The sequence below is a fragment of the Mobula hypostoma genome, chromosome 4, assembly GCF_963921235.1.
Source record: "Mobula hypostoma chromosome 4, sMobHyp1.1, whole genome shotgun sequence".
Taxonomy (NCBI): domain Eukaryota; kingdom Metazoa; phylum Chordata; class Chondrichthyes; order Myliobatiformes; family Myliobatidae; genus Mobula; species Mobula hypostoma.
Genome location: NC_086100.1, coordinates 147,893,904 through 147,921,014, shown reverse-complemented (window position 1 = coordinate 147,921,014; position 27,111 = coordinate 147,893,904). Strand labels below are relative to the sequence as shown.

Here is a 27,111-nt window from a genome sequence, read left to right as displayed (position 1 = left end):
ACCAGACAGTGATGTGGCCTGTCGGAATGCTCTCCACGATACATCTATAGAAGTTTTTGAGTGTGTTTGTTGACATTCCAAATTTCTTCAAACTCCTAGTGAAGTATAGTCGCTGTCTTGCTTTCCTTATAACTGAATCGATATGTTGGGACTAGGTTAGGTCCTCAGAGATTTTGACACCCAGGAAATTGAAACTGCTCACTCTCTCCACTTCTGATTCCTTTATGAGGATTGGTATGTGTTCCTTCGTCTTACCCTTCCTGAAGTCCACAATCAGCTCTTTTGTCTGACTGACATTATGATTAGCAGAGAAAAACAGTTGCAGGGTAAACAATTGTCTGCATCAACCTGCCAGAAGTATTTATGACAAGTCTGCAGATAATTCTGTGGTGGTTTTGATGGAGGAATAGGCACAAAACATTTGATGTGGTTCATCTTGTACTAGATGGTTAAGCCAATTATTCAAATTTTCATCATGTCATCACATACTGCTACTTACAAAGAATAATGACATGTATCCAGAGAGAAATCATATGAACAAGTGAAGAGCAAGAAAAATCCATTTGCTTTTACAGACATCAAAGGATTCTGAATGCATGCTTGTGCATTTGTTAAAGCCATTACTAAAAAAAAAATTAGTGTATCTCAGCGGTCCCCAACCACCGGGCCGCAGAGCATGCGCTACCGGGCCGTGAGGAAGCGATATGATTTGGTCAGCTGCACCTTTCCTCATTTCCTGTCATGGCCACTGATCAGCCATTACGTATGCGAGGTCATGACCCGCGCGTCATCCGTGTCAGGGCGGGAAGGCGATCAACTCCTCGAGCTTGCAAATGACAATGGGCTGTAAAGTATGTTTGACATAACATCTCTGTCGGGATTTTGGATCAAAGTCAAGGCTAAATATCCTGAGATATCCACGAAAGCGCTGAAAACGTTGCTTCAATTTCCAACATTTTTCTGCGAAGCGGAGTTTTCTGCAATGAATGCAACGAAAACTAAACTGCGGAATAGACTGGACATCAGGAACCCCCTTCGAGTATCGCTGTCTCCCATCACCCCTTGATGGGACTGTGTTGTTGCAGGGAAACAAGCCCAGGGCTCCCACTGATTCAGTGATATTGGTGTGTTGCAATGATTTTATATATTCATACGAGGAAAATATGTGCTGTGCGTTTAATATCCAAATATTACTTAAAATGTTATGATGCTGTTGACTTATAAGTGACCTATATAATCATATAACAATTACAGCACGGAAATAGGCCATCTCTCCCCTTCTAGTCCGTGCTGAACGCTACTCTCACCTAGTCCCACCGACCTGCACTCAGCCCATAACCCTCCATTCCTTTCCTGTCCATATACCTATCCAATTTTTCTTTAGATGATAATACCGAACCTGCTTCTGCCACTTCTACTGGAAGTTCGTTCAACACTTCAAGCTCCCCTGATAATTGACTTATCATTATATCCATGCGAGGAAAATATGCGCTCTGTGTTTAATATTAAATTCGTTAGATAAACCTTTTTAGAAACAAAATTAAGTGTATTACCCACTAATCACCTATATTCCGGCAGTGATTGACACCCACCCCCACGAACAGAATCGCCAAAAAGTATTTGCTTGGGGGGGGGGGGTGGAATCGGCAGGTCACGACGCGCATGCGCATTGGGCCCGCGCAAGGCTTCATGGTCATTGTAGTCTTTTGGGTAAACAATGTATTTGACTGCTACTCTTGTTCGTTGGCAACCCTACCCCGCCCCCCCATCGGCCGGTCCGCAGTGCAAAAAAGGTTGGGGGCCCCTGGTGTATCTGGTTGTACTGATTCTGTGGAACATGGGAAATCTATGGATGTTTATATGGTACTTATGATCATAAGGCCATGAGACATAGGAACAGAGTTGGGCTACTTAGCCCATTGAGCCAACTGCACCATTTCAGCATGGCTGATGCTGGATCCCATTCAACCCCATATACCTGCCCTCTCACTATATCCCTTGATGCACCGTCCGAGGAGAGGAGAAGATGGCGACGCGACGCAGCGCGCACGGCCACTCCGGTGAATGATATCTGTTGTCTGTCGAGTAGGGTGCCGTACACAATTCTGATTTGATGGAGGCAGACGTGACAGCACGGAGGAACATCCAGTGAAACTTCTGAAATGCCTGTTTCGCTGCCGCTGCTACTGTGTGATCCGAAATCTCCGGAGGGGAAGGCCCTGAGTCCTCGGCTTTGCTTGCTGCTCAGCGGCTGGGGCGGAGTCGAAGCGCTTGGCAGAGATGGTGCTCGCTGCCGGAGGGCTGGTCGGAGGCTGGAAGTTTTCTGATGGATTCAGAGTCGGATGTGGTTGGGTGCTTCCAGGATGCTGCATCGGCAAGTTTGCGGCGCTGGAGGCTCATGGCAGGAAGAGTTGCTCCCTTCTACTGTCTGCGTGAGATGTTGGGGCTATCGGGACCTTTTATTACCATGACCATGGTCTGCTCTTCATCAAATTACGGTATTGCTTTGCACTGTTGTAATTATATGTTATAATTATGTGGTTTTTGTCAGTTTTAGTCTTGGTCTGTCCTGTGTTTCTGTGATATCATGCTGGAGGAACATTGTATCATTTCTTAATGCATGCATTTCTAAATGACAATAAACGAGGACTGAGTGTCCTCATAATCTAATCTAATCTAATCGGGAATCTATCAACTTCCACTTTAAATATACCCATGGACTTGGACTCTGGTCTGTGGCAGAGTATTCCACAGATTCAGCACTCCTTGGCTAAAAAAAATTCCTCCTTACTTCTGTTCTAAAAGGTCACCCCTCAATTTTGAGGCTGTGCCCTCCAGTTCTGGATAACCCCACCAGAGGAAACATCCTCACCACATCCACCTTATCTAGTCCTTTCGACATTTGGTAGGTTTCAGTGAGATCCCCACGCATACTTCTAAATTCCAGTGAGTACAGGCTGTAAGCTGCCAAACACGCCTTATATGTTAACCCCTTCATTCCCAGGATTATCCTCGTGAACCTCCTCTGGACACTCACCAATGACAATACATGTTTTCTGAGATAAGGGGCCCAGAACTGTTGACAATACTCCAATGCGGCCTGACTAGTGTCTTAAAAGCTTCAGCATTATATCCTTGTTTTTATATTCTATTCCCCTTGAAATAAATGCCAACATTGCATTTGCTTTCATTACCACCGACTCAGCCTGTGAATTAACCTTCTGGGAGTCGTTTGCCACAAAGCTGTCAATTCCAAATTCCACTATCCAAATCACTGACAAACAATGTGAAAACTAGCAGTCCCAATACTGACCCCTGAGGACCAGCACTAGTTACTGGCAGTCAACCAGAACATTATCTTCTGAAAATATAAGTAAATGACATCCACTGCCTCTCCTTAGTCCACCCTGCTTGTTACTTCCTTGAAGAGTTCTAACAGATTTGTCAGGTAAGATTTCCCTTTACAGAAACCATGCTGACTTTGACTTATTTTATCAACACACACACAAAATGATGGTGAACGCAGCAGGCCAGGCAGCACCTATAGGAAGAAGTACAGTCAACATTTCGGGCCGGGACCCTTCTTCAGGACTAACTTGAAAGAAGAGATGTTCCTACCCGTTATTTCATCCTCCGTCGGATCCATAAGTACAATCGCCATTTCTTGGACTTTGTCATGTTAGACAAGGATCATAAGATCTTACATCTGCAGGCCCCAGAGCCTACTGGCTCCGACGCTAGCAGGCATGAAATCGGTCTCAGCGGCTCCAGCACCCCAGGGCATATTCAAAACCCAGACTCCAGCAACGACCATGGACACCTTCAAAACGATTGCGCAACCACCAACTGTGACTCCAGTCTTGAACTCCAGGCCGGGTCTTCATGTGCTGCTATTGTGATTCCCGTCTCCCCTTCCCCCACCACCACTCTGCAACCCCGTCCCCCTCAGATCCCACCATCAGCTCCTGGGCCCTCAGAGGCTCCATCTTCCTCTCACCCCAACCCTCCCCTCTCCACTGACACCACCGGCCTCCCCCCCCCCCCACCCCCTCTGATCCTAGCTCTTATCCGCACCGGGTCTTTACTATCCCCTCCGACCTTCCACTCTCTGAGGCAGAGCGCTCTGTCCTCAGTAAGGGCCTCACCTTTGTTCCCCATCACCCACACCTCAGCGAGTTCCACGTACGCCATGACGCTGAACTCATCTTCCGCTGGCTCCATCTTCGAGCCCACTTCTTTGGCAAGGACTCTCCCACCCCTACCGATGACCCCTTCTCCAGTCTTCAACCCTCCTCCTCTTCACGGACACCCCGCTCTGGTCTTCTGCCTGCTCTGGATCTCTTTATTGCTAACTGCCAACGGGACATCAACCGTCTTGATTTCACCACACCTTGTTCCAATTCCAACCTCACTCCTTCCGAACGCTGTGCTCTCCACTCCCTCTGCACTAATCCTAAACTTACTATAAAGCCCGCCGATAAGGAAGGTGCTGTTGTAGTCTGGCATACTGACTTCTACCTTGCCGAGGCACAGCATCAACTCGCGGATACCTCCTCTTATTTACCCCTCGATCATGACCCCATTAAGGAGCACCAGGCCATTGTCTCCCACACCATCACCAACTTTATCAGCTCATGGGATTTCCCATCCACTGCTACCAACCTTGTAGTTTGCACACCCCACACTTTCCATTTCTACCTCCTACCCAAGATCCACAAACCTGCCTGCTCAGGTAGACCTATTGTCTCAGCTTGCTCCTGCCACACCGAACTTATTTCTGCATACCTCAACACTGTTTTATCCCCCTTGTTCAATCCCTTCCCACCTATGTTCGTGACACTTCTTACACTCTGAATCTTTTCAATGATTTTAAGTTCCCTGGCCCCCACTGCTTTATTTTCACCATGGATGTTCAGTCCCTATATACCTCCATCCCCCACCAGGAAGGTCTCAAAGCTCTCCACTTCTTTTTGGATTCCAGACCTAACCAGTTCCTCTCTACCACTACTCTCCTCTGTCTAGTGGAATTAGTTCTTACTCTTAACAGTTTCTCCTTTGGCTCCTTCCACTTCCTCCAAACTAAAGGTGTAGCCATTGGTACCCGTATGGGTCCCAGCTATGCCTGCCTTTTCGTTGGCTTTGTGGAACAATCCATGTTCCAAGCCTATACTGGTATCTGTCCCCCTCTTTTCCGTCGCTACATCGACGACTGCATTGGTGCTGCTTCCTGCATGCATGCTGAGCTCATTGACTTAATTAACTTTGCCTCCAACTTTCACCCTGCCCTCAAGTTTACCTGGTCCATTTCCGACACTTTCCTCCCCTTTCTAGATCTTTCTGTGTCTATCTCTGGAGACAGCTTATCTACTGATGTCTACTATAAGCCTACGGACTCTCACAGCTACCTGGACTATTCCTCTTCCCATCCTGTCTCTTGCAAAAATGCCAACCCCTTCTCGCAATTCCTCCATCTCTGCTGAATCTGCTCTCAGGATGAGGCTTTTCATTTCAAGACGAAGGAGATGTCTTCCTTTTTTTTTTAAAAGAAAGAGGCTTCCCTTCCTCCACCATCAACTCTGCTCTCAAACGCATCTCTCCCATTTCACACACATCTGCTCTCACCCCATCCTCCTGCCACCCCACTAAGAATAGGGTTCCCCTTGTCCTAACCTACCACCCCACCAGCCTCCGGGTCCAACATATTACTCTCCGTAACTTCCACCACCTCCAACGGGATCCCACCACCAAGCACATCTTTCCCTTCCCCCCCCCTTCTGCTTTCCGCAAGGATCACTCCCTACGCGACTCCCTTGTCCATTCGTCCCCCCCATCCCTTCCCACCGATTTCCCTCCCGGCACTTATCCTTGTAAGTGGAAGAAGTGCTACACATGCCCTTACACTTCCTCCCTTACCACCATTCAGGGCCCCAGACAGTCCTTCCAGGTGAGGCGACACTTCACCTGTGAGTCGGCTGGGGTGATATACTGCATCTGGTGCTCCTGATGCAGCTTTCTATATATTGGCGAGACCTGACGCAGGTTGGGAGACCGTTTCGCTGAACACCTAAGCTCTGTCCGCCAAAGAAAGCAAGATCTCCCAGTGGCCACACATTTTAATTCCACGTCCTATTCCCATTCTGATATGTCTATCCACGGACTCCTGTACTGTCAAGATGAAGCCTCACTCAGGTTGGAGGAACAACACCTTATATTCCGTCTGGGTAGCCTCCAATCTGATGGCATGAACATTGACTTCTCTAACTTCCGTTAATGCCCCTCCTCCCCTTCACACCCCATCCCTTATTTATTTATTTAATATATATTTTTTATTTCTGTCTCTCTGTCTCTCTGTCTCTCTCTTGCTCTTCTCCCTCTGTCCCTCTCTCTATAACTCCTTGCCTGCCCTCCACCCTCCGGGATCCCCTCCCCCCTCCTCTTTCTCCCCAGGCTTCCCATCCCGTGATCTTCTCCCTTCTCCAGCTCTTAGGTCCACCCCTCCCCTCCTGTCTTCTATCATTTGGGATTTCCCCCTCCCACTTACAAATCTCTTACTATCTCTTCTTTCAATTAGTCCTGACGAAGGGTCCCGGCCCGCAATGCCGACTGTACTTCTTCCTATAGATGCTGCCTGGCCTGTTGCGTTCAGCAGCATTTTGTGTGTGTGTTGCTTGAATTTTCAGCATCTGCAGATTTCCTTGTGTCTGTGTTGACTTATTTTATCATTGGTCTCCATGTACCCTGAAACTTCGTCCTTAATAATGGACTCCAACACTTTCCCAACTACTGAGGTTAGGCTAACTAGCCAATAATTTCCTCTCTTTTGTCTTCCTCCCTTTTTAAAGAATGGAGTGACATTTACAATCTGCCAGTCCTCCAGGACCATGCCAGAATGAAGTGATTCTTGAAAGATTATGACCAATGCATCTGATATCTCTTCAGCAACCTTTCTCAGGACTCTGGGATGTAGTCCATCTGGTTCAGGTGACTTATCCACCTTAAGACCTTTGAGTTTGCCTTGCACCTTTTCCTTTGTAATAACAATGGTACTTACTCCTCCTCCCTGACACTCTCAGACCTCTGGCATACAACTATTGACTTCCACAGTAAAGACTGAAGGAAAGTACTTATTAAGTTCATCTGCTATTTCTTTGTCCTCCATTACTACCTTACCGGCATCATTTTCCAGTGGTCCAATATCAATTCTCGCTTCTCTTTTATTCTTTATATAACTGAGAAATCTTTTAGGATCCTGTTTTACATTATTGGCTAGTTACATTATTGCCCTCATATTTCATCTTTTCCCTTCTTATAGTTTTTTAGTTGTCTTCTGTTGGATTTTAAAAGCTTCCCAATCATCCAACTTCCCACTCATCCAACTTCCCACTCGCTTTTTCTACCTTATATGCCCTTTCCTTGGCTTTTATGCCTCGCCCTGTCATTTGAGAACAACTTCTGTCCTGTACCTTGTTCCCAGAATCTTCAGCCACCTCTGTTCTGCCATCATCCCTGCCAGCATCCCCCTCCAATTCACCTGGGCAAGCTCCTCTCTCATGCCTCTGTGATTCCCTTTATTCTATTGCGATACTGATATATATGGCTTGCGCTTCTCCCTCTCAAATTGCAGTATGAATTCAATTATGTTATGATCACTGCCTCTTAAGGGTTCCTTTATGTTAAGTTGACTAATAAAATCTGGGTTATTACACAGCACCCAATCTATGATAGCCTTTCCCCTAGTAGTCTCAAGCACAAGCTGCTCTAAAAAGCCATCTTGTTGGCATTCAACAAACTCCCACTCTTCTTTCTTTTTAAATTTTTAAATTAATTTTCAAAATTATAAACACTAACAATGTTAATGCAAAGAGATTGGAATAATTTTATTATTAATAAACATATACAAAAATATTTCAAATAACAGGTATAATAGACTTCCAAACTCACATTGAAATTAATCATAAAGAAGAAAAAGAAAAAAAAATATATATATATACAAAGAAACCCCCCTCCCCAAAAAAAAAGAAAAAAAAGGAACTAAATACTAAACCCAAAAAAAGCAAACAGAACAGGGCTAGACCAATATCTTGAATCGAACACGTTCAGTAATATCGTCAACTCCGCTCCACTATTCATATATTTTAAGTTAATAAAGAAGATTCGGAAAGGTCAAATTACATCATATGGAAATGTTGCATAAAAGGTTTCCAAGTTTGTTCAAATTTAACCGAAGGATCAAAAATATCACTTCTAATTTTTTCTAAATTTAAATTTAATATAGTTTGGGAAAACCATTGGAATATCGTAGGAGGATTGGTTTCCCTCCAGTTCAATAAAATAGATCTCCTGGCCATTAAAGTAACAAATGCTATCATCCAACAGGCTGAAGAAGACAAAGATCTATGTTCTACCATTGGCAATCCAAAAATTGCCGTAATAGGATGGGGTTGTAAATCAAAACATAGAACTGTTGAGATAATATCAAAAATATCTTACCAATATTTTTCCAAGAGAGGACAGGACCAAAACATATGAGTTAAAGAAGCCAGCTCAGAGTGACATCTGTCACAAATAGGGTTTATATGGGAATAAAAATGGGCTAATTTATCTTTAGACATATGGGCTCTGTGCACTACTTTAAATTTTATTAATATATGTTTAGCACATATAGAGGAAGTACTAACTAATTGAAAAATTTTATCCCATTTCTTTATAGGTAGGCAGAGTTGAAGTTCCTTTTCCCATTCATTTTTAATTTTATCAGATATACCTGGCTGTAATTTCATAATTATATCATAGATAACTGCTATTAATCCCTTCTGGAGAGGATTTAAACCTAAAATTTTATCAGTGATATCAGTAGGATATGAAGTCGGAAAGGTAGGCAACGTAGTATTTAAATAAATTCTTATTTGTAAGTATCTAAAAAAAAATGGGATCTAGGTAAATCAAATTTCTTAGATAACTGTTCAAAAGACATAAAACAATTATCCAGAAATAAGTCTTGAAAACATGTTATACCTTTCGTATTCCATATCAAAAAGGCTTGGTCCATAACCGAGGGTTGAAAAAAGAAATTAGATATAATAGGACTTGATAACATAAATTTGTTCAAACCAAAAAATTTACAAAATTGAAACCATATTCACAATGTATACTTAACTATCGGATTAACCATTTGTTTATTTAATTTAGATAGAACAAAAGGAAGTGAAGTTCCTAAAATGGAAGCTAAAGAGAACCCTTGTACAGAGTAGCCTTCAAGTTTTACCCAATGTGGGCTTGGAGTTGTATTCCAATCTTGTGTCCAACATATTAAATATCAAATGTTAATTGCTCAATAATAAAATCTTAGGTTAGGCAGTGCTAAACCACCATCTTTCTTGGACTTCTGTAAATATTTTTTTACTTAATCTGGGATTTTTGTTTTGCCATATAGAAGAGGAAATTTTAGAATCAATAGTATCAAAAAAGGATTTAAGAATAAAAATTGGTATCGTTTGAAATAAATATAAAAATTTAGGTAAAATAATCATTTTAATAGCATTGATTCGCCCCATCAGTGATAGAGACAATGGGGACCACTTAGTAATCAGTTGTTTAACCTGATTAATTAACAGTAAAAGGTTGAAATTGAATAGATTTTTGTGTCTCTTAGTAATTTTAACTCCCAAATAAGTAAAATAGTCAGTAGTCACTCTGAATAGAGAATACCTATAAATGGGAACCTGCATATTTAATGAGAAAAGTTCACTCTTACCTAGGTTTAGTTTGTAACCAGAAAAACTAGTTAACACTGCTGGAATAGATTTTCCTGGGTTAGAAATATATAATAGTAAATCATCTGCAAATAGTGATAATTTATGATTCTCATTTCCACGGGTGATGCCAAATATATTAGGGGAGTCACAAATAGCAATAGCTGGCGGTTCCAAAGCAATATCAAATAGTAGTGGACTAAGAGGACAGCCCTGCCTAGTACCACGGAATAGATGAAGAAGAGGAAATCTTTGATTGTTAGTAAATACCGAAGCCAAAGGAGTGAGATATATCAGCTTAATCCAAGATGTAAATATCGAACTAAAATTAAATTTCTCAAGGGTGTTAAATAAATATGTCCATTCAACTGTGTCAAAAGCTTTCTCAGCGTCCAATGAAATAACACATTCTGGAATTCTGGGTGAAGGAGTATAAATAATATTCATTAATCTAATATTAAGAGAAGAGTAACGATTTTTAATAAATCCAGTCTGATCAGCAGAAATAATTTGAGGTAATACATTCTCCAATCCCATTGCCAGTATTTTAGAAAAAATCTTAGAATCCACATTCAGCAAAGATATATGCCTGTAAGATACACATTCAGTGGGATCCTTATCTTTTTTGAGAGTTAGGGAAATAGAAGCTCGATAAAAAGATTGTGGTAATTTACCTATAGATACTGCATCCCTAAAAACTCTACATAGCCAAGGAGTCAGTGTAGTAGAGAAAAATATAAAAAATTCTTCTGTATATCTGTCTGGGCCAGGTGCTTTACCTGAGTTCACCAAAAGAATAGCATTTTTTATTTCCTCTACTGTAATAGGTGCGTCTAGTTTTAAGCATTCATTAGATGGTAATTTTGGAGTATTCAATTTCTTCAAAAATTCATGCATTATAGTGGATTTATCAGGAAATTCTGATTGATATCAGAAGGTATAAAATTCTTGAAAGGATTTATTTATCTCGTCATGGTCAACTGTCAAAGTGCCATCTTGTTTACTAATCTTAAGAATCTGTCGTTTAACCAAGATCGATTTCAATTGATTAGCCAATAGTTTCCCAGTTTTATCACCATGTATATAGAATTGACTCTTTAGTTTTGATTAATTGACTTTCAATCGAAAATGATAGAGATTAACAAACTCCCACTCTTGTGATCCGACACCAATCTGATTTTACCAATCCCCTTGCATTTTGAAGTCCCCTATTACAGTTGTGACATTACCCTTATTACCCTTTCTAGCTCCCTTTGCAATCTCAACCGCACATCTTGACTATTATTTGGAGGCCTGTATATGATTCAAGTAATGTCTTCTTTACCTTGCAGTTTCTTAACTCCACCCACAAAGATTCAACATTCTCTGCTCCTACTAATAGAGTCACACCACCGCATTCAATACAAAGTATATTCTTCGATGTTAAACACCATACTATAACCTTCTTTCAGCCACGACTCATTGATCCCCACAACATCATACCAACCAGTCTCTAATTGCGCCAGGAGTTCATCCACCTTATTCCAAATGCTACGTGCATTTAAATAAGCACCTTTAGTCTCTTTGCTCTGTCTGCAGTTGTACTCAATCATTGACTTGACCTTCCTTACATTCATATTACATATTACTTCATCTACTTGTAATCCTGCTGGCTCATCCTCAGCTTTATCATACTGGTTCCCTTCCCCCTGCCATATTAGTTTAAAGCTCTCGCAACAACTCTAGCAAACCTGCCGGAAGGATTTTGGTCCCCCTTGTATTGAAGTGCAATGCATCCCTTTTGTACAAGTCACACCTGCCCAAGAAGAGGTCCCAATGATCCAGAAATCTGAATCCCTGTCCCCTGCTCCAATTCTTCAGCCACGCATTTATCAACCACCTCATTCTATTACTGTCCTTACTGTCATGTGGCACAGGCAGCAATCCCAAGATTACTACCCTTGAGGTCCTGTTTCTCAGCTTCCTTCTAACTCCCTGTATTCTGTTTTCAGAATCTCCTCCCTTTTTCTACCTACGTTGTTGGTCCCAATATGTATCACAACTTCTGGCTGCTCACCGTCCCTTTTCAGGATATTATGAATATGTTCAGAAACATCGTGGACCTTGGCACCTGGGAGGCAAACTACCATCCATGTTTCCCTTTTGCGTCCACAGAATTGCCTAGCTGTCCCCCTCACTATAGAGTCCCCTTTTACTGCTGCCATCCTCTTCAGTTTCCTACCCTTCTGAGCCACAGGGCCAGACTCTGTGGCAGAGGCACGGCAACTGTTGATTCCCTCAGGTAGGTTGTTTGTCCACCGACCCCCCCCCCCCGCCCCCAAACAGTGCTCAAAATGAAGTACTTAATGTTGAGGGGTATGGCCACAGGGGTGCTCTCAACTATCTGACGTTCTCCCTTCCCTCTCCTGACAGTCACTCTTTTATCTGTCTCCTGCTTCCTTGGCATGGCTACATCCCTGTAGTTCCTGTCTATCACCACTACACTTTCCCTAACAAGCTGAAGGTCATCGAGCTTGCAGCTACTGTTCCCTAACACGGTCTTTAAGGAGCTGCACCTTGATGCACCTGGTGTAACTGTGGCCACTGGGGAGGCTGGGAGTCTCCTGGAAATCCCACATCTGACACCCAGTACAGAACACTGGCCCTGAAGTCTAGAGTTAATTTAGAAATATGATTCTGGAATATATCACAGCTAATATTTGAAATGTGATTATTCTTGTTCATGCAATTAGTTTAAGCATATGTATACATTTTTTACAAGTTTTTGCAAACGGCATTGAGAAGATGAATGGTGAATTTTGATTTCGGAAATGCGGGTCATGGAAGAACTCTGCTAAAGGAGTGCACTGGAAAATTTGGTAATAACCAAGATGGATAGGTTTGGTCTTTGGCTTAACATTTCAAGGACATCACCTAATTATTTCCATCAGGGAGGAGGTACAGGAGTTTGAAGAAGCACACCCAGCGTTTTTGGAACAGCTCCCCCCCCCCCCCGCAAGCAAATTTCTGAACTGCCTATGAACATCACCTCACTATTTTGCTCACTTTTTGCACTTTTCCGATTTTTCTTATTGTAAATTAGAGTAATTTTTTATATATCTGGGGTGCCTAGGGGTGACTCGTGTAGCAACAGAACTCTCAATGTATACAATTAAATATTCTCATTTCAGCTTGAACCAGCTAAAAAGCACAACTGCTTCCAAGGTCAGTACAGTCAACAAAGAAGTCAATGCATTTAAACGAACTATTGCTGCTTAAAACTGCCAGAAACAATGCTGATTGTGGACGCATTCGTCCTCATAGGATTCCATGCAGGAAGCGTGGCTGTAGGTCAGGGATACAAGTGCGTTTAAGGAAATGGGGTGTTAAAACTCTCAATACCAGCTATTTTGCTGGCAAACGTGCAGTCTCTGGTGAATAAAATCAATGATCTCAGTGCTAGGGTACTGAATCAGAGGGACATTAGAACCGCGTGTGTCCTTTGTTTCACAGAATCCTGGTTAACCTCTTCCATACCGGATGCAGCGATTCAGATCGACGGGTTTGCTATACACCATCAGGATAGATCTATAGAGTCTCTCGAAAGCAAAGGTGGAGGAGTATGCCTCATTATCAACTCGTTTTGGTGCACAAATATATCAGTGCTGTTCCAATTCTGCTCACCAGACCTGGAATATCTGGCAGTTAAGTGCCATTCTTCTTACCTACCGCAGGAGATTTCTGGGATCATTTTAGTAGCAGTATATATTTCACCTCAGGCCAATGTCATTCAGGCTTTAAATGATCTGAGCAATGGGATCAGCATGCACGAGGATCAAGAAGGTATGGACAAGGGAACCACAGGAGCACCTGCAGGACTGCTTTGAATCAGTGGAATGGAATGTATTCAGGGATTCATCTTTGATCCTAGATGAGTATACTACAGTTGTTACCAACTTCATTAATACCTGTGTGGATGAATGTGTATCTACAAAGATTTACAGTACATTCTCAAACCAAAAGCTGTGGGTAAACCAGGAGGTACATGGTCTGCTGAAAGCTAGATCTGTGACATTCAAGTCTGGTGACCCAGGCCTGTACCAGAAAATCAGATATGATTTGCAGAGCACTATTTCAAGGGCGAAGAGACAATTTCGAATGAGGTTGGAGGCGACATCGGATGTACGACAACTTTGGCAGGGTTTGCAGGACATTACTTCCTACAAAGCGAAACCCAGTAGCATGAATGGTAGCGATGCTTCACTACCAGATGAACTCAATGTCTTCTATGCCCGCTTCGAAAGGGAGAATATAACTACAGCTATGAAGATCCCTGCTGCACCTGATGACCGTGTGATCTCTGTCTCAGAGGTCAGTATTAGGCTGACTTTAAAGAGAGTGAACCCTCACAAAGTGGAAGGTCCCGATGGAGTACAGATGTCCCCCGCTTTACAAAAATTCACTTTATGCCACTTCGCTTTTACAAAAGACCTACATTTGTACCTGTTTTCGCTAACCAAAAGAAATTCGAAGAGGATTTTCGCTTTTACGAAATAAGGCGCCCACTTTAAACTTGTGTTTACCCTGAGAAAGACTACCATGACCGTGAAGCCTTGTGCGGGCAGGTGTGTGCGCGTACGTGTACGTGCTGATTTTTTTCTACAAATCGGTTTTGGCTAAATCTTCCCGATTCTGATAAGTGAAACTACACTATACATACATTATTTCTACTTTATATAGGCTGTGTATTTATCATGTCATACCTGCTTTTACTATATGTTAGTGTTATTTTAGGTTTTATGTGCTATTTGGTAGGTTATTTTTTGGGTCTGGGAACGCACAAAAATTTTTCCCATAAAAGTTAATGGTAATTGCTTCTTCGCTTTACTCCATTTCGGTTTACGAAAGGGTTCATAGGAACGCTCTACTTTCAGATAGCAGGGGAAACCTATACCTGGTAAGGCTCTGAAAACCTGTGCCAACCAATTGGTGGGAGTATTCAAGGACATTTTCAACCTCTCACTACTACGGGTGGAAGTTCCTCTTGCTTCAAAAAGGCAACAATTATACCAGTGCCTAAGAAGAATATCGTAAGCTGTCTTAATGACTATCGCCCAGTATCATTCACATCTACAGTGATGAAATGCTTTGACTGGACTGAACTCCTGCCTCAGCAAGGACCTGGACCCATTGCAGTTTGCCTATTGTGTCAACAGCAGATGCAATCCCAAAGGCTTTTCACACGGCTTTAGACCACCTGGACAACACAAGCATCCCTGTCAGGATGCTGTTCATCAACTATAGCTCATTATTTAATACCATCATTCCCCCAGTCCTGATTGAGAACTTACAGAACCGGGGCCTCTGTACCTTTCTCTGCAGTTGGATCCTCGACTTCCTCAACTTCAGTAAGATGAAAGAGTTGATAGTGGACTTCAGAAAGGGTAAGATGAAGGAACACATACCAATCCTCAGAGGGATAAGAAGTGGAGAGAGTGAGCAGTTTCAATTTCCCGGGTGTTAAGATCTCTGAGGACCTAACCTGATCCCAACATATCGATGCAGTTATAAAGAAGGCAAGACAGCAACTATACTTCATTAGGAGTTTGAAGAGATTTGGTATGTCAACAAATACACTCAAAAACTTCTATAGATGTACAGTCAAGAGCATTCTGACAGGCTACGTCACTGTCTGGTATGGGGGGCTACGGCACAGGACCAAAGGAAGCTGCAGAGGGTTGTAAATTTAGTCGGCTCCATCTTGGGTACTAGCCTACAAAGTACCCAGGACATCTTCAAGGCGTGGTGTCTCAGAAAGGCGGCATCCATTATGAAGGACCTCCAGCACTCAGAGCGTGCCTTTTTCTCACTGTTACCATCAGGTAGAAGGTACAGAAGCCTGAAGGCACACACTCAGCAATTCGGGAACAGCTTCTTCCCCTTGGCCATCCAATTTCTAAATGGATATTGAACCCTTGAACACTACCCCAATTTTTGTTGATATATATTCTGTTTTTGCACGATTTTTAATCTATTCAATATAGGAATACTGTTATTTATTTATTTATTTATTTTCTTCTATATTATGTATTGCATTGAACTGCTGCTGCTAAGTTAACAAATTTCATAACACATGCTGGTGATAATAAATCTGATTCTGATATCTCATTTTACTGTTGCTGCTTAACAAACTTTATGACATATGTCAGTGGTGATAAACCTCATTCTGATTAAATGTGGCTGTCCATATTATTGGCCAGAATAACAGCTTTGTTATTCATTCAAAACCTGAGGCAAAAGCTGTAAGTATTATCTAATGAATCTGAGGTGGTATTGTTGTCAAATGGGCCAAACTGTTGATATTACTGGTCCAATAGCTAGTTTTCAGTGGAGAACCCTCTTAAGAAAATAGCAAATCAGTACAGTATTAAGCAATTTGTATGCTTGAGGATTATGTGTTGGTTTTTCAATTCAGAGTGATGACATAGCTGTTCTGCTGTACCACTAGTTTCTTTGACATGATAGGTCTGAGTTAATCTGACTTGTCAGCTACCTGCTTTTATTATAATGTAATATTATTTTTTTAAAGTAATTTAATTCAAATTTAATCTGGTCACGACTATTTCTGAAACCTTTGTAAGATACAGGTTGCTGTTACATTTTCCTTGATCGTAGTGATTTATGAAGTGCACAGTCTGATCAATAGGGTGTAATTTCTTTTCAACAATACCTAACAACCTGTATTTTTTCTCTGTTTATATATGGAAATAGAAAATAAAAGAATTTTATAATTGTAGTAGCTACTCCAAAGTTTATGGAGTTAATACTTGATAAGAACACAGTCGTATTTAAAGTATATTTAATATTTGACCAAATGTGGACACTCTTTTCAATATATTAAAAATGTTAGTTTTTTTACTTCCTTTACAAGAAAAAGTGTATTACATTGGGCTAATTAAATACTATTAGCTGTTGCATCAGCACTCGCATGTTTGAAAGCATTCTGAAGCATTAATTCAACAAACATTATGATTTGATTTTTTTTTTCTTTTTCACTTAGAGTTCTGGAATTGAGACCTTGGTTGAAGAACTTTGCTCCAAATTGAAAGAACTGCAGAATAAGCAAAAAGGTATGTTTTTCTCCAAGTTGAATATCATCGTACAGTTTTTTTTATTTTGAGTATTCTCAACCATAGTTATTGGAAAACCATTAGAAGGGTACACAACAAAGATATGAATCCATTTTGTAATGTTCAAGATCCTAGGATAAGTTCCCATGATGTTATTAGAGTTCATTACAAAATTAATGTACAAAATCGAGGTTGTTTCATAGTTGATTCAAATGTTAATATAGTTCATAAAAAGTTTTAACATTAGCCTGCTTCGCTGTTCCTAAAATACTAATTCATTTCCAATAAACAATCAAAGTACAAACCATGTAATAATATGAAGCAATCAATAATTTCATTTTGGTATTATACTGGCGATTCTCCATGGAGAACTTTTGAAAATAACTGATTAATCTCTTTGTAGTGCAAAGAAAGATGTTATTTTTGTGGCACTCTGACATTACCACCTTTCAAATTCATAGAATGCAGGTTCATAACCTAAGGAATTGTTAGTACTGAATGTTTTCAGTGGATTCTAATGAAGTTTTATGAGAGAGTACTCCTAACACTTGATCAGCTAGTCTAAACTGATCGGTAATTTTTAACGCTGTGCATGACTGAACTGAAAATTGTCAATGAGTTTCAATGACAATAAAGATAAAACAAAATGTTAGAGGAACTCAGCAGTCCAGTCAACGTTTTGGCTGAGACCCTTCTTCAGTACTGAAAAGGAAGGGGCAAAGATGCTAGAATAAAAAGGTGGGGGAGGGGAAGGAAGATAGCTAGAAGGTGATAGGTGAAGCTAGGTGGGTGGGAAAGGTAAAGGTCTGGAGAAGAAGGAATCTGGTAGAGCAGAGTGGACCGTAGGAGGAGGGAACCCAGGAGGAAGTGATAGGTAGGTGAGAAGAGCAAAAAGCCAGAGTGCAGAATAGAAGAGGAGGAAAGGGGGAGGTATTTTTTTTCCCCAAAGGGAGAAATTGATATTCATGTCATCAGGTTGATGCTATCTGCACAGAATATTTGGTATTGCTCCTCCTCCCTGAGGGTGGCCTTATCTTGGCACAAAAGGAGGCCATACACCAACATGTCAGAATGTGAATCAGAATTAAAATGTTTGGTCACTGGGAAGTTCCACTTCTGGCAGGTGGACAAGAAATGTTCGATGAAGCATTCTCCATTTTAAGAATTTCACCAATGTAGGGGAGGCAGCATTGGGAGCATTGGACGTTATAGAAGACCTCAGCAGATTTGCAGATGATCGCAGGGCTAAGTGCGGAGAGGGAGATTAGTGGGGAGGGATGAATGTACAAAGAAATCATGGAGGGAGCAATTCCAGTGGAAAGTGGAGAAGGGGGGAGGTAAGGTCTTGGATTCCTTTGAAGATGGTGTAAGTTGCAGAGGATGCTGTATTGGATGCAGAGGCTCCTAGGGAGGTAGGTAAGCACAAGAGCAACTATTATCACGGAAGAATTTTCTTTCTCATGATTTAGGAGTAATATCAATTTTTACACAAAAAGCCATGTATTTTAACATAAATTTATAACAAATAATTGATAAAATGATATCTGTTTACACTCTAAAATAGTTTCTGTAAATATGGAGCCAAACTGTTGTTAACCTACCTGAGTAATACCTTGCAAATTTTGCTATGGGAAGTGTTCCTGCTACTGAGTCATTGGCAGGGACTGGCTGAAATAGATAAAGTACTGACAGTAAAATTTTAGACACCTGATAAGAATTGGTTTTGGTAAGATCCGAAAGTAAAATACATCAAATGGTTTGCAATTGTATACCATTTTCATGATAGCAGGAAATCCCAATTAGCTTTACAACTAATGTATTATAGTCATGAGATCATAAGTCATTCCTATAATGTGGCAACGAAAAACAGCAAATATACACAACCTCTAACAAACAACAGTGTCATAGTGACCAGGAATTTGACTTTGTTAGTAACATCGGCTGAGGATTAATACTGATCAAGACACGGAGAATTATTTCCTTGCAACAGTGAACTTGAAAGTTATTCTATCTGACCTGAATATTAGCTGTGAGTTTCAGAAATTGCAGTCACTTTGAAGTATATACATGAATTTGGTGATCAAACATGTCGCAGTATGGCTGTTAAGTTGTGATTTCAGTCATTGTGCTATATAGCGGATATTAATACAAATAATGAAAAGTGAAGGAGTTTGGGTTTAATGCGCAAAAGCAAACACACAGAAATTCTCAACTTTAAATGTATGAAGCATGTCCAACAAGTAGAAGAGATGTGGGAAATATATAACAGATTTTCTGAAAACATGTTCAGCATTTCTTTGGTGTTTTTATAACATCCAGACTTGTTTTAAAACCAAAATTTAAAATTCTAAGCCTAAAATGCTTGCATAAGGTGACAAAACCAAGCCAATAAGGTCTTTTCCTGTATGGTTTTCTATATTTGGAGTTACAGGATCTTTAGACAGTTACTGTTTGGAAGGTGAGCATTCCATGCATCACATCCATGCTAAGTAGAAATCAGTTTAATCAGGGTTATTTCCATGTCTCAGCTCTCAAATACAGTATTATTTATAATGTGGTCATTCAGCAGAATATTAAATGTATTGAGGAGCTCTACCTTCATTACTCTTTCAGATAGTTCCTGTCCTGCACCAATCTTTGGACGAAAAAAATTCCATGGTTCCTCTATATTTCCTTTACTTCAAATCTTTATGCCTTTTTTTCCATGTCTCTTTCATAGGAAATGGCTTCTTCCTGTTCACTGTCCACACTTGATTTTGTACACCTTGGTTAAATCTCTCCTTAGCGTACTTGGTTTCAAAGAAAACAGCACTTCCTAGTCTGTCCATTGATAGCTTCCCAACTACTTTGCTTGCTTTTAAGCATGTTACTAATACCTTACAATCTTCTGTCAATTCGCTCAGTGCCTTATTGAAGGATCCACAGGTAATAAATATTAACATCAGACCAGGGCCCTAAAATCTTTGCCTAAAGGTACAAAGCAGCACAATTTTGCCTAATTTTGTGTTTCCATTTTTTGTCATTCAAAGTAGAAAAAAATAATAAAGTAAGTAAAGATTACGTAATATTTGTCAAGGCCAATTTGAATTTACTTATCTTCTCTCTTACCAAATTACAGAAGAGAAGCAAAATAGTAAGAAAGCAGAAGGATCTCAATCTCCTGAAATAATAGGATCTCCTTCCACCAAGGATCAGGTAGAAATGTATGTATATACTTAGAATATTATTCTGCATTGGAAAACAGTTGACATATTGAAGCATACGATTGCTCTTTATTATGGACATAACACTGAAGCATTGCAAGAAAACTTTATAATTTTTTTAAGTTTGGAAAGAAAATGTACCAACTTTGTGTAGGTCTATTATTATTGGATGACTGATCAGTATTCCATCAGAAGCTACTGTAATATTTTAAAACTGTGATTTACCTGATGAATTCAAAATTAATGGAGTTGATGTTAATTGACATTGATGTTTGACATTAGTTTGCTAATAAATCAAACAAATATTATCTGGGCAACACACATCAAAGTTGCTGGTGAACGCAGCAGGCCAAGCAGCATCTATAGGAAGAGGCGCAGTCGACGTTTCAGGCCGAGACCCTTCGTCAGGACTAACTGAAGGAAGAGTGAGTAAGGGATTTCAAATCCCTTACTCACTCTTCCTTCAGTTAGTCCTGACGAAGGGTCTCGGCCTGAAACGTCGACTGCGCCTCTTCCTATAGATGCTGCTTGGCCAGCAACTTTGATGTGTGTTGCTTGAATTTCCAGCATCTGCAGAATTCCTGTTGTTTGCGTTTAAATATTATCTGGGATTTATTTTTTTTCATTTAGGTATTATGAAGCATTTCCACCTCTTTCTGAAAAGCCAATCTGTCTGCAAGAAATCATGACCGTGTGGAATAAAACCAAAGCTTGTTCATTTTCTGGTTCTTCTTCTTCATCTGCTGCTCCACAGACAAGCACTGATACATCATCTCCAAAAGAATGCAACAGTGAAGGTGAAGGTACTAGAGAGCGAACCATTGAGGCTTCCACTTTAACCAACAATCGAACATCCAGGAGAAGTAAAAAGGAAAAAGAAAATAGGCACAATAACAGCATGCCAGAAGAAAAACCCATAACAGGAAAGAAGATCAGGCACAGGTCAGAAGGAAAGATCCGCCCTCGTTCATGGTCCTCTGGCTCCAGTGAAGCAGGCTCAAGCTCTAGTGGCAACCAATATGAGTTGAAGGGTTCCACAAAAGCGGTCAAAGTTCGACATAAGGTGAGAGAAACTTCTCGGAACAAAAAGGGGCGGAATGGACAGGTCAGGTTATCGCTGAAGTCTGTTGACAAAGATGATCGAAGAAGCACCTGTGGAAGCAGCAGCAGTGGACATACCAAGCAACTGTGCAAAAAAGGAAAAAAGTTTATGAAAGAAACAAGAAGGAAAACAAATGGCAACAATAGTGCTAAGGATCTTGGCAATGAAAATGGAAGGGAACAAGAATTTAAAGAAGAGCCATTGTGGTACACTGAACCAATTGCAGAATACTGGTTCCCTCCAAGTAGAAGAAGCAAGCTGGAAACTGCATACCGAAATAGTGTAGCTGCTAATGATACTGAATCTTTGACTTTGGAAGAGCTTTCGGAGACGATGCAGGGTCTTTGTATTAACAATAATTTTCAAACATACCTCGCTGCAGGTGCTTTCGTCGATGGTCACTTTGTTGAAATGCCTGCATTATTAGATGAGGCTAATGACCTCACTGGGACCTCAAGCTGTTCTAATCCCAAGGACGGTGATATTTTAGATGATATGCATCTTTCAGAATTTACTCACTTCTATGAAGTAGATATTCATCAATCCATATTGGATCCTAGTGCCTCAAATTCATTGCAAGGAGAGAGTCGAATTTTAAGCATGATTCGACGGAAAAGTACAGAGCAAACTGATTTTGAGGCAGACTGTTGTATAGTATTAGATGGACTACAATTGTCGAGGGAAAGTGCAATATGGACAGATTCACAACCTTCTCTTGGTGCAGAAGGATTGCTCTTGCATGATCTTGCAAATATAGCTCAATTCTGGGAGTGCTCTAGCTCTGATGAAGCAGAGGGGGAAAGCTTCGCTGGGGAATCCCCCATTACTCTTTCTCCTATTGTGGATAACACAGTGTGTGATGCAAGTAGTAGTACTGGCAATCAAGAAGAACACTTTTCAGAAGCAAATGAAGGGTCAAGTTTAAACTCCACTTGTTTTTCTCTGTTTGAAGTGCAATATGATAACCCTGCTTCACCATTCTGTTTTGATGGGCTAAGTTTGGGAAATCAAAATAATGATATTGGAGGCTGGGCAGATTTGCCTGGGAAAGCACAGTCTCGTTTGCTTATATGGACCAAAAATAGTGCCTTTGATGAAAATGACCACTGCTCAAATCTTTCAACACGAACGTGCAGCCCGTGGTCACATTCTGAAGAAACACGTTCAGATAATGAAGCCTCCTTTGGTATTCAGATGGAGGAGTCCACTAAATTTAATGCAGATGAGATTGATTGCATTGTTCCAGGCATTTCAACCAGCCTTCTTGATGAAGATCTATTAGATTTGTTGCATGAGGAGACACATTCGCAAACAGATGGAGCTTTACGAAACATAACAAATGTGGCTTTCAAGCAGAAATCTAAGTTGGAGTCTATTTGTGGAATTCAGTTGGAAGAAGAAGAAAATAAGGAGTATGAAACAACTGCGGAAATTTTCAAAGAGCAGATGGCCAGTCATGGAGATAGCTATGACTCAGAAGTTATAAAAGACATTTGGACAGCCATAGCTGAAAATGATGCTGTAACAAAACTAGATGTAGAGCGATCAGAAGAGGACTTCTTTTCTGGTGAGGTGAATGGTTGCCATTGTTGTTGTTTGGACATGGCAATGAAACAAGACATTCTACAAGGGCCTCATGAAAAGGCAATACAGAGATCAGAATATCACTTATGGGAGTGCCAGGAAGAAAACTTGGAAGCCCAGGCTATTGCCACTGGGGAACTTGCAGACATAGATGTAGGTGATTACACTGCACCCTCTAAACCTTGGGATATTGGTGCTGACAAAGAAAGTGCTTTCATTCTTGGTGGAGTCTATGGAGAACTAACAACCTTTGACAATTGTGGAGACTGGGGAGTGGTTCCACCTGATCCTGCAAAAGGTACTTTACTACAATGTGCATCTTCAGATGTAGTGACCATAGCAGGTACAGATGTCTTCATGACTCCAGGAAGTAATTTTGCTCCTGGCCATAAACCTTTGTGGAGATCTTGTGCTTCATTCACACAGTGTGATCAAATGAGAAAAGGAGAAGACAAGTTAAATACTGAGTTCTCTTTAATCTTCCATGAAGATTTATTTGGGAATTGCAGTAATTATCAGAATCAGGAGCCTGGTGTTGAGTACTCATTTTCCTCCTTTGACCTGAACAATCCTTTCTCGCAAGTTCTTCATGTGGAATGTTCATTTGAATCTGAAAGGCTTGCAACATTCAGTCCAAGCTTTAAACCTAAATCTATATTGTGTTCAGACTCAGAAAATGAAACATTTCATCCTAAAATATATAGTATTGACAAAACACAGTATAGAGCTATTCGAATCTCACCAAGGACTCATTTCCGACCTATACCTGCCTCTGAACTTTCACCAGGTGGAGGAAGTGAATCTGAATTTGAATCAGAAAAAGAGGAAGTTACCGTACCTGTTCTGTCTCAGATAGATTTATTTGAGGATCCACAGGCTGATCTAAAGCCATTGGAAGAAGATGCTGAGCGAGAAGGACATTACTATGGAAAATCAGAGCTGGAATCGGGGAAATTCCTGCCTCGATTAAAAAAGGCTGGAATGGAAAAGAGCGCTCAGACTTCTTTAGATTCTCATGAAGGGTCTGGCGGCCTTTTACTGTCAGAACAGCAGTGCCCGGAATGCCATTTAGAGGCATCAATGGGATGCACCAGTGTGAATAGTTGTGAAACGGATTTTAAGGTGAAGGTACCATGTGATAAATTGGAAATGTTCCAGAATCGCACAATAAGCAGGAGCTTTTCTGGCTTTAGCGAGGGAACGTGTGTCACAGCAGCATCACTACAAGAGGTAAGAGTTACTATTGTTTTTATGAGTTTCTTTCAAAGGTCAAATTTAATGTCGGAGAAATGTATACAATATACATCCTGAAATGCTGCTTCTTCGCAAACATCCATAAAAACAGAGAAGTGCCCCAAAGAATGAATGACAGTTAAACGTGAGAACCCCAAAGTACCCCCCCAGCTCCCCCCTCCCGTGCATAAGCGGCGGCAAGTAACAATCCCCCACTAACCCCCACCGACAAAACAAAAAGTGCACCCGCTACCGAGCACAAGCGCCCGCTACCGAGCACAAGCGTGATCTAAGTGATAGCAAAGACACCGACTAAAGTTACTCCAAAGGCTTCGCGTTTCATCCGACATTTGACAAACCACAGGTTCTCTCTCTCCCTGACAAGGGAGAGGGAGGTATTCCCCATTTTCACAGCGAACAGTAGTGCATTCACAATCAACATTATTATTACAAGTTAGGTTTTTCCAGTATTTTGAAAGCCGTTGGTGAAAAAAATAAGCAATAATTAACCTTTTGGGACTATCTCAATCAATCAATCTCACCAGTCAAATCAATCCCACATTTTCATATACTTGATGTTGTCTTCAACTAATTGCATCAAATCAGAGGTTATGCTGTTGCAAAAAAGGTACTGATGCTTTGCAAGAATCTCTTTAAGAGCCGTACTCAGTTAACAGAGTTGTTTACCTTATCTAATGGAGATGAATATTAGAGATTTTGCAGCCTTACAAGAATGCCTTGGGCATGAGCATATAGATGTAATCGAAGCTGGTCAGCTGTACTGCGGTATTCTATAGTGAGAGCCAAGCAATACAAAAATAAGATACATTTTTGTCATTTACAAAGCATTCTGTACAAAATATGGTGACGAATAATGTTTTGCAGTTGAAGTTGTTACTTGTTCCTTTGAGTGACTGAATGAGGGCCTCCGTTGGTCAGCGTTGACCATGGATATTGTGTCCCAGCTGTCTAGATACGTAAGCCTGGGCAGTATGATATAGAGAGCAAGCTGTTGCCCATGTAGCAAGCTCCCCCTCTCCACGCATTTGATGAACCCAAAGGAACGACAGAGATTGATCCAATTTAGTACCGGCAGTATCGCAAGAGCTGTCAGTCAACAATGAACTCAATGTAGGATTGCCTTAGGGACTCCTGTTCTGGATTCTCCCCTTGGGGTTTACTCCCAAAGCCTTCCCCATGAATGGGTATAACCGCAAGGCAGCGGAGGCTTGAGATCATGGTTTTCCTTCTCCTAGATGAGCTGCCAACCATGGCTAATGAGCCCCATCTGCCCACTTATTCCTTTATATATGACAAATGCATGGTCTTTTTTTAAAGAAACCAATAAAAATTATCATAAATTATGCATATATTGCAAGTTGATTTGAAGAGGATTTTACGCTTTGAGTTTGTAGAAGAAACTGAATAGGTGAAATACATGTAATGTATTAACTTAAAAGCTTGACAATTATTCATAAATCTTCTGTTTTAAATCTCTAGGTTTGAGAAACCCTTTCTGCTGTAAATTTATAACTCTTATAATTTATTCACTGACTGGAAAATTACAAATGTCACTCCACTCTTTAAGAAGGGAGGCAAAAGATGGAAATTCTAGGCCAGTTAGCTTGACTTCAGTCATTGGCAAGATGTTAGTGTCCATTATTAATGATGCCGTTTTGGTGTACTAGGAGGCACATGATAAAATAGGCTGAAATCAACATTGTTTCCTTAAGTGGAATATCATGCCTGATAAATGTGTTTGAATTCTTTGAGGAAGTAACGGGCAGGACGGAGAAAGGATTTTCAGAAGGCCTTCAACAAGATGTTGCACATGAAGTTGTTAAATGGTATATGAGCATGGATAGAAGATTGGATGACTGGCAAGAGGTGAAGAGTGGGAATAAAATGGGCCTTTTCTGGTTGGCTGACAGTGACGTGGTGTTGGCTTTGGGACCACTTCTTTTCACATTATATATTAGTGATATGAATGACAGAATTGATTGCTTTGTAACCAAGTTTGTGGCTGATACAAAGATAAGTGGGGAGGCAGTTAGTGTTGTGGAAGCAGGGTGTATGCAGAAGGACTTGGACGGATTAGAAGAATGGGCAAAGAAGTGGCAGATGGAATATAGTATCAAGAAGTGTATGGTAGAAGGATTAAAGGCATAGACTATTTTCTAAATAGGGAGCACGTTCAGAAATCTGTTGTACAAAGGGACTTCGGAGTCCTCCTAAAAGATTTCCTAAAGGTTAACTTGCTGGTTGAGTTGGTAGTAAGGAAGGCAAATGGAATGTTAGCATTCATTTCGAGAAGATTGGATGTAATGCTGATGCTCAATAAGTTAGTCAGACCACTTTTGGAGTATTGTTTTGGGCCCCTATCTAAGAAGAGATGTGCTGGCATTAGAGAAGGAACAAAGGAAATTCATGAGAATGATTCCATGAATGAAAGAGTTAATGTACAGTGGCATGCAAAAGTTTGGGCACCCCGGTCAAAATTTCTGTTACTGTGAATAGTTAAGTGAGTAGAAGATGAATTGATCTCCAAAAGTCATGAAGTTAAAGATGGAACATCTTTAGTGTATTATTTTTGTTTTGTAAAATTTTAGAGTGGGGGGGGAAAAAGGAAAGGAGCACCATGCAAAAGTTTGGGCACCCCAAGAGATTTGAGTTCTCAGATAACTTTTACCAAGGTCTCAGACCTTAATTAGCTTGTTAGGGCTATGGCTTGTTCACAGTAATCATTAGGAAAGGCCAGGTGATGCAGATTTCAAAGCTTTATAAATACCCTGACTCCTCAAACCTTGTCCCAACAATCAGCAGCCATGGGCTCCTCTAAGCAGCTGCCTAGCACTCTGAAAATTAAAATAAACGATGCCCACAAAGCAGAAGGCTGTAAGAAGATAGCAGAGCATTTTCAGGTAGCTGTTTCCTCAGTTCATAATCTAATTAAGAAATGGCAGTTAACAGGAACGGTGGAGGTCAAGTTGAGGTCTGGAAGACCAAGAAAATTTTCTGAGAGAACACTGCTCGTAGGATTGCCAGAAAGGCAAATCAAAACCCCTGTTTGACGCAAAAGACCTTCAGGAAGATTTAGCAGACTCTGGAGTGGTGGTGCACTGTTCTAC

General features: G+C 40.9%; 1 protein-coding gene across 4 annotated transcripts in view; it reads left to right on the top strand.

Moving 5' to 3' along the window:
* The window catches only part of kiaa0232 (KIAA0232 ortholog), a 162,079-nt gene that overhangs the window by 93,199 nt on the left and 41,769 nt on the right, over positions 1–27,111 (top strand). For all 4 annotated transcript variants that reach the window (XM_063046673.1, XM_063046671.1, XM_063046672.1 and 1 more), the window contains 3 exons: positions 16,792–16,861; positions 19,980–20,064; positions 20,695–23,980. In XM_063046673.1, the coding sequence (XP_062902743.1) occupies positions 16,792–16,861; positions 19,980–20,064; positions 20,695–23,980 (3,441 nt within the window). The remainder of the gene's footprint in view (positions 1–16,791; positions 16,862–19,979; positions 20,065–20,694; positions 23,981–27,111) is intronic.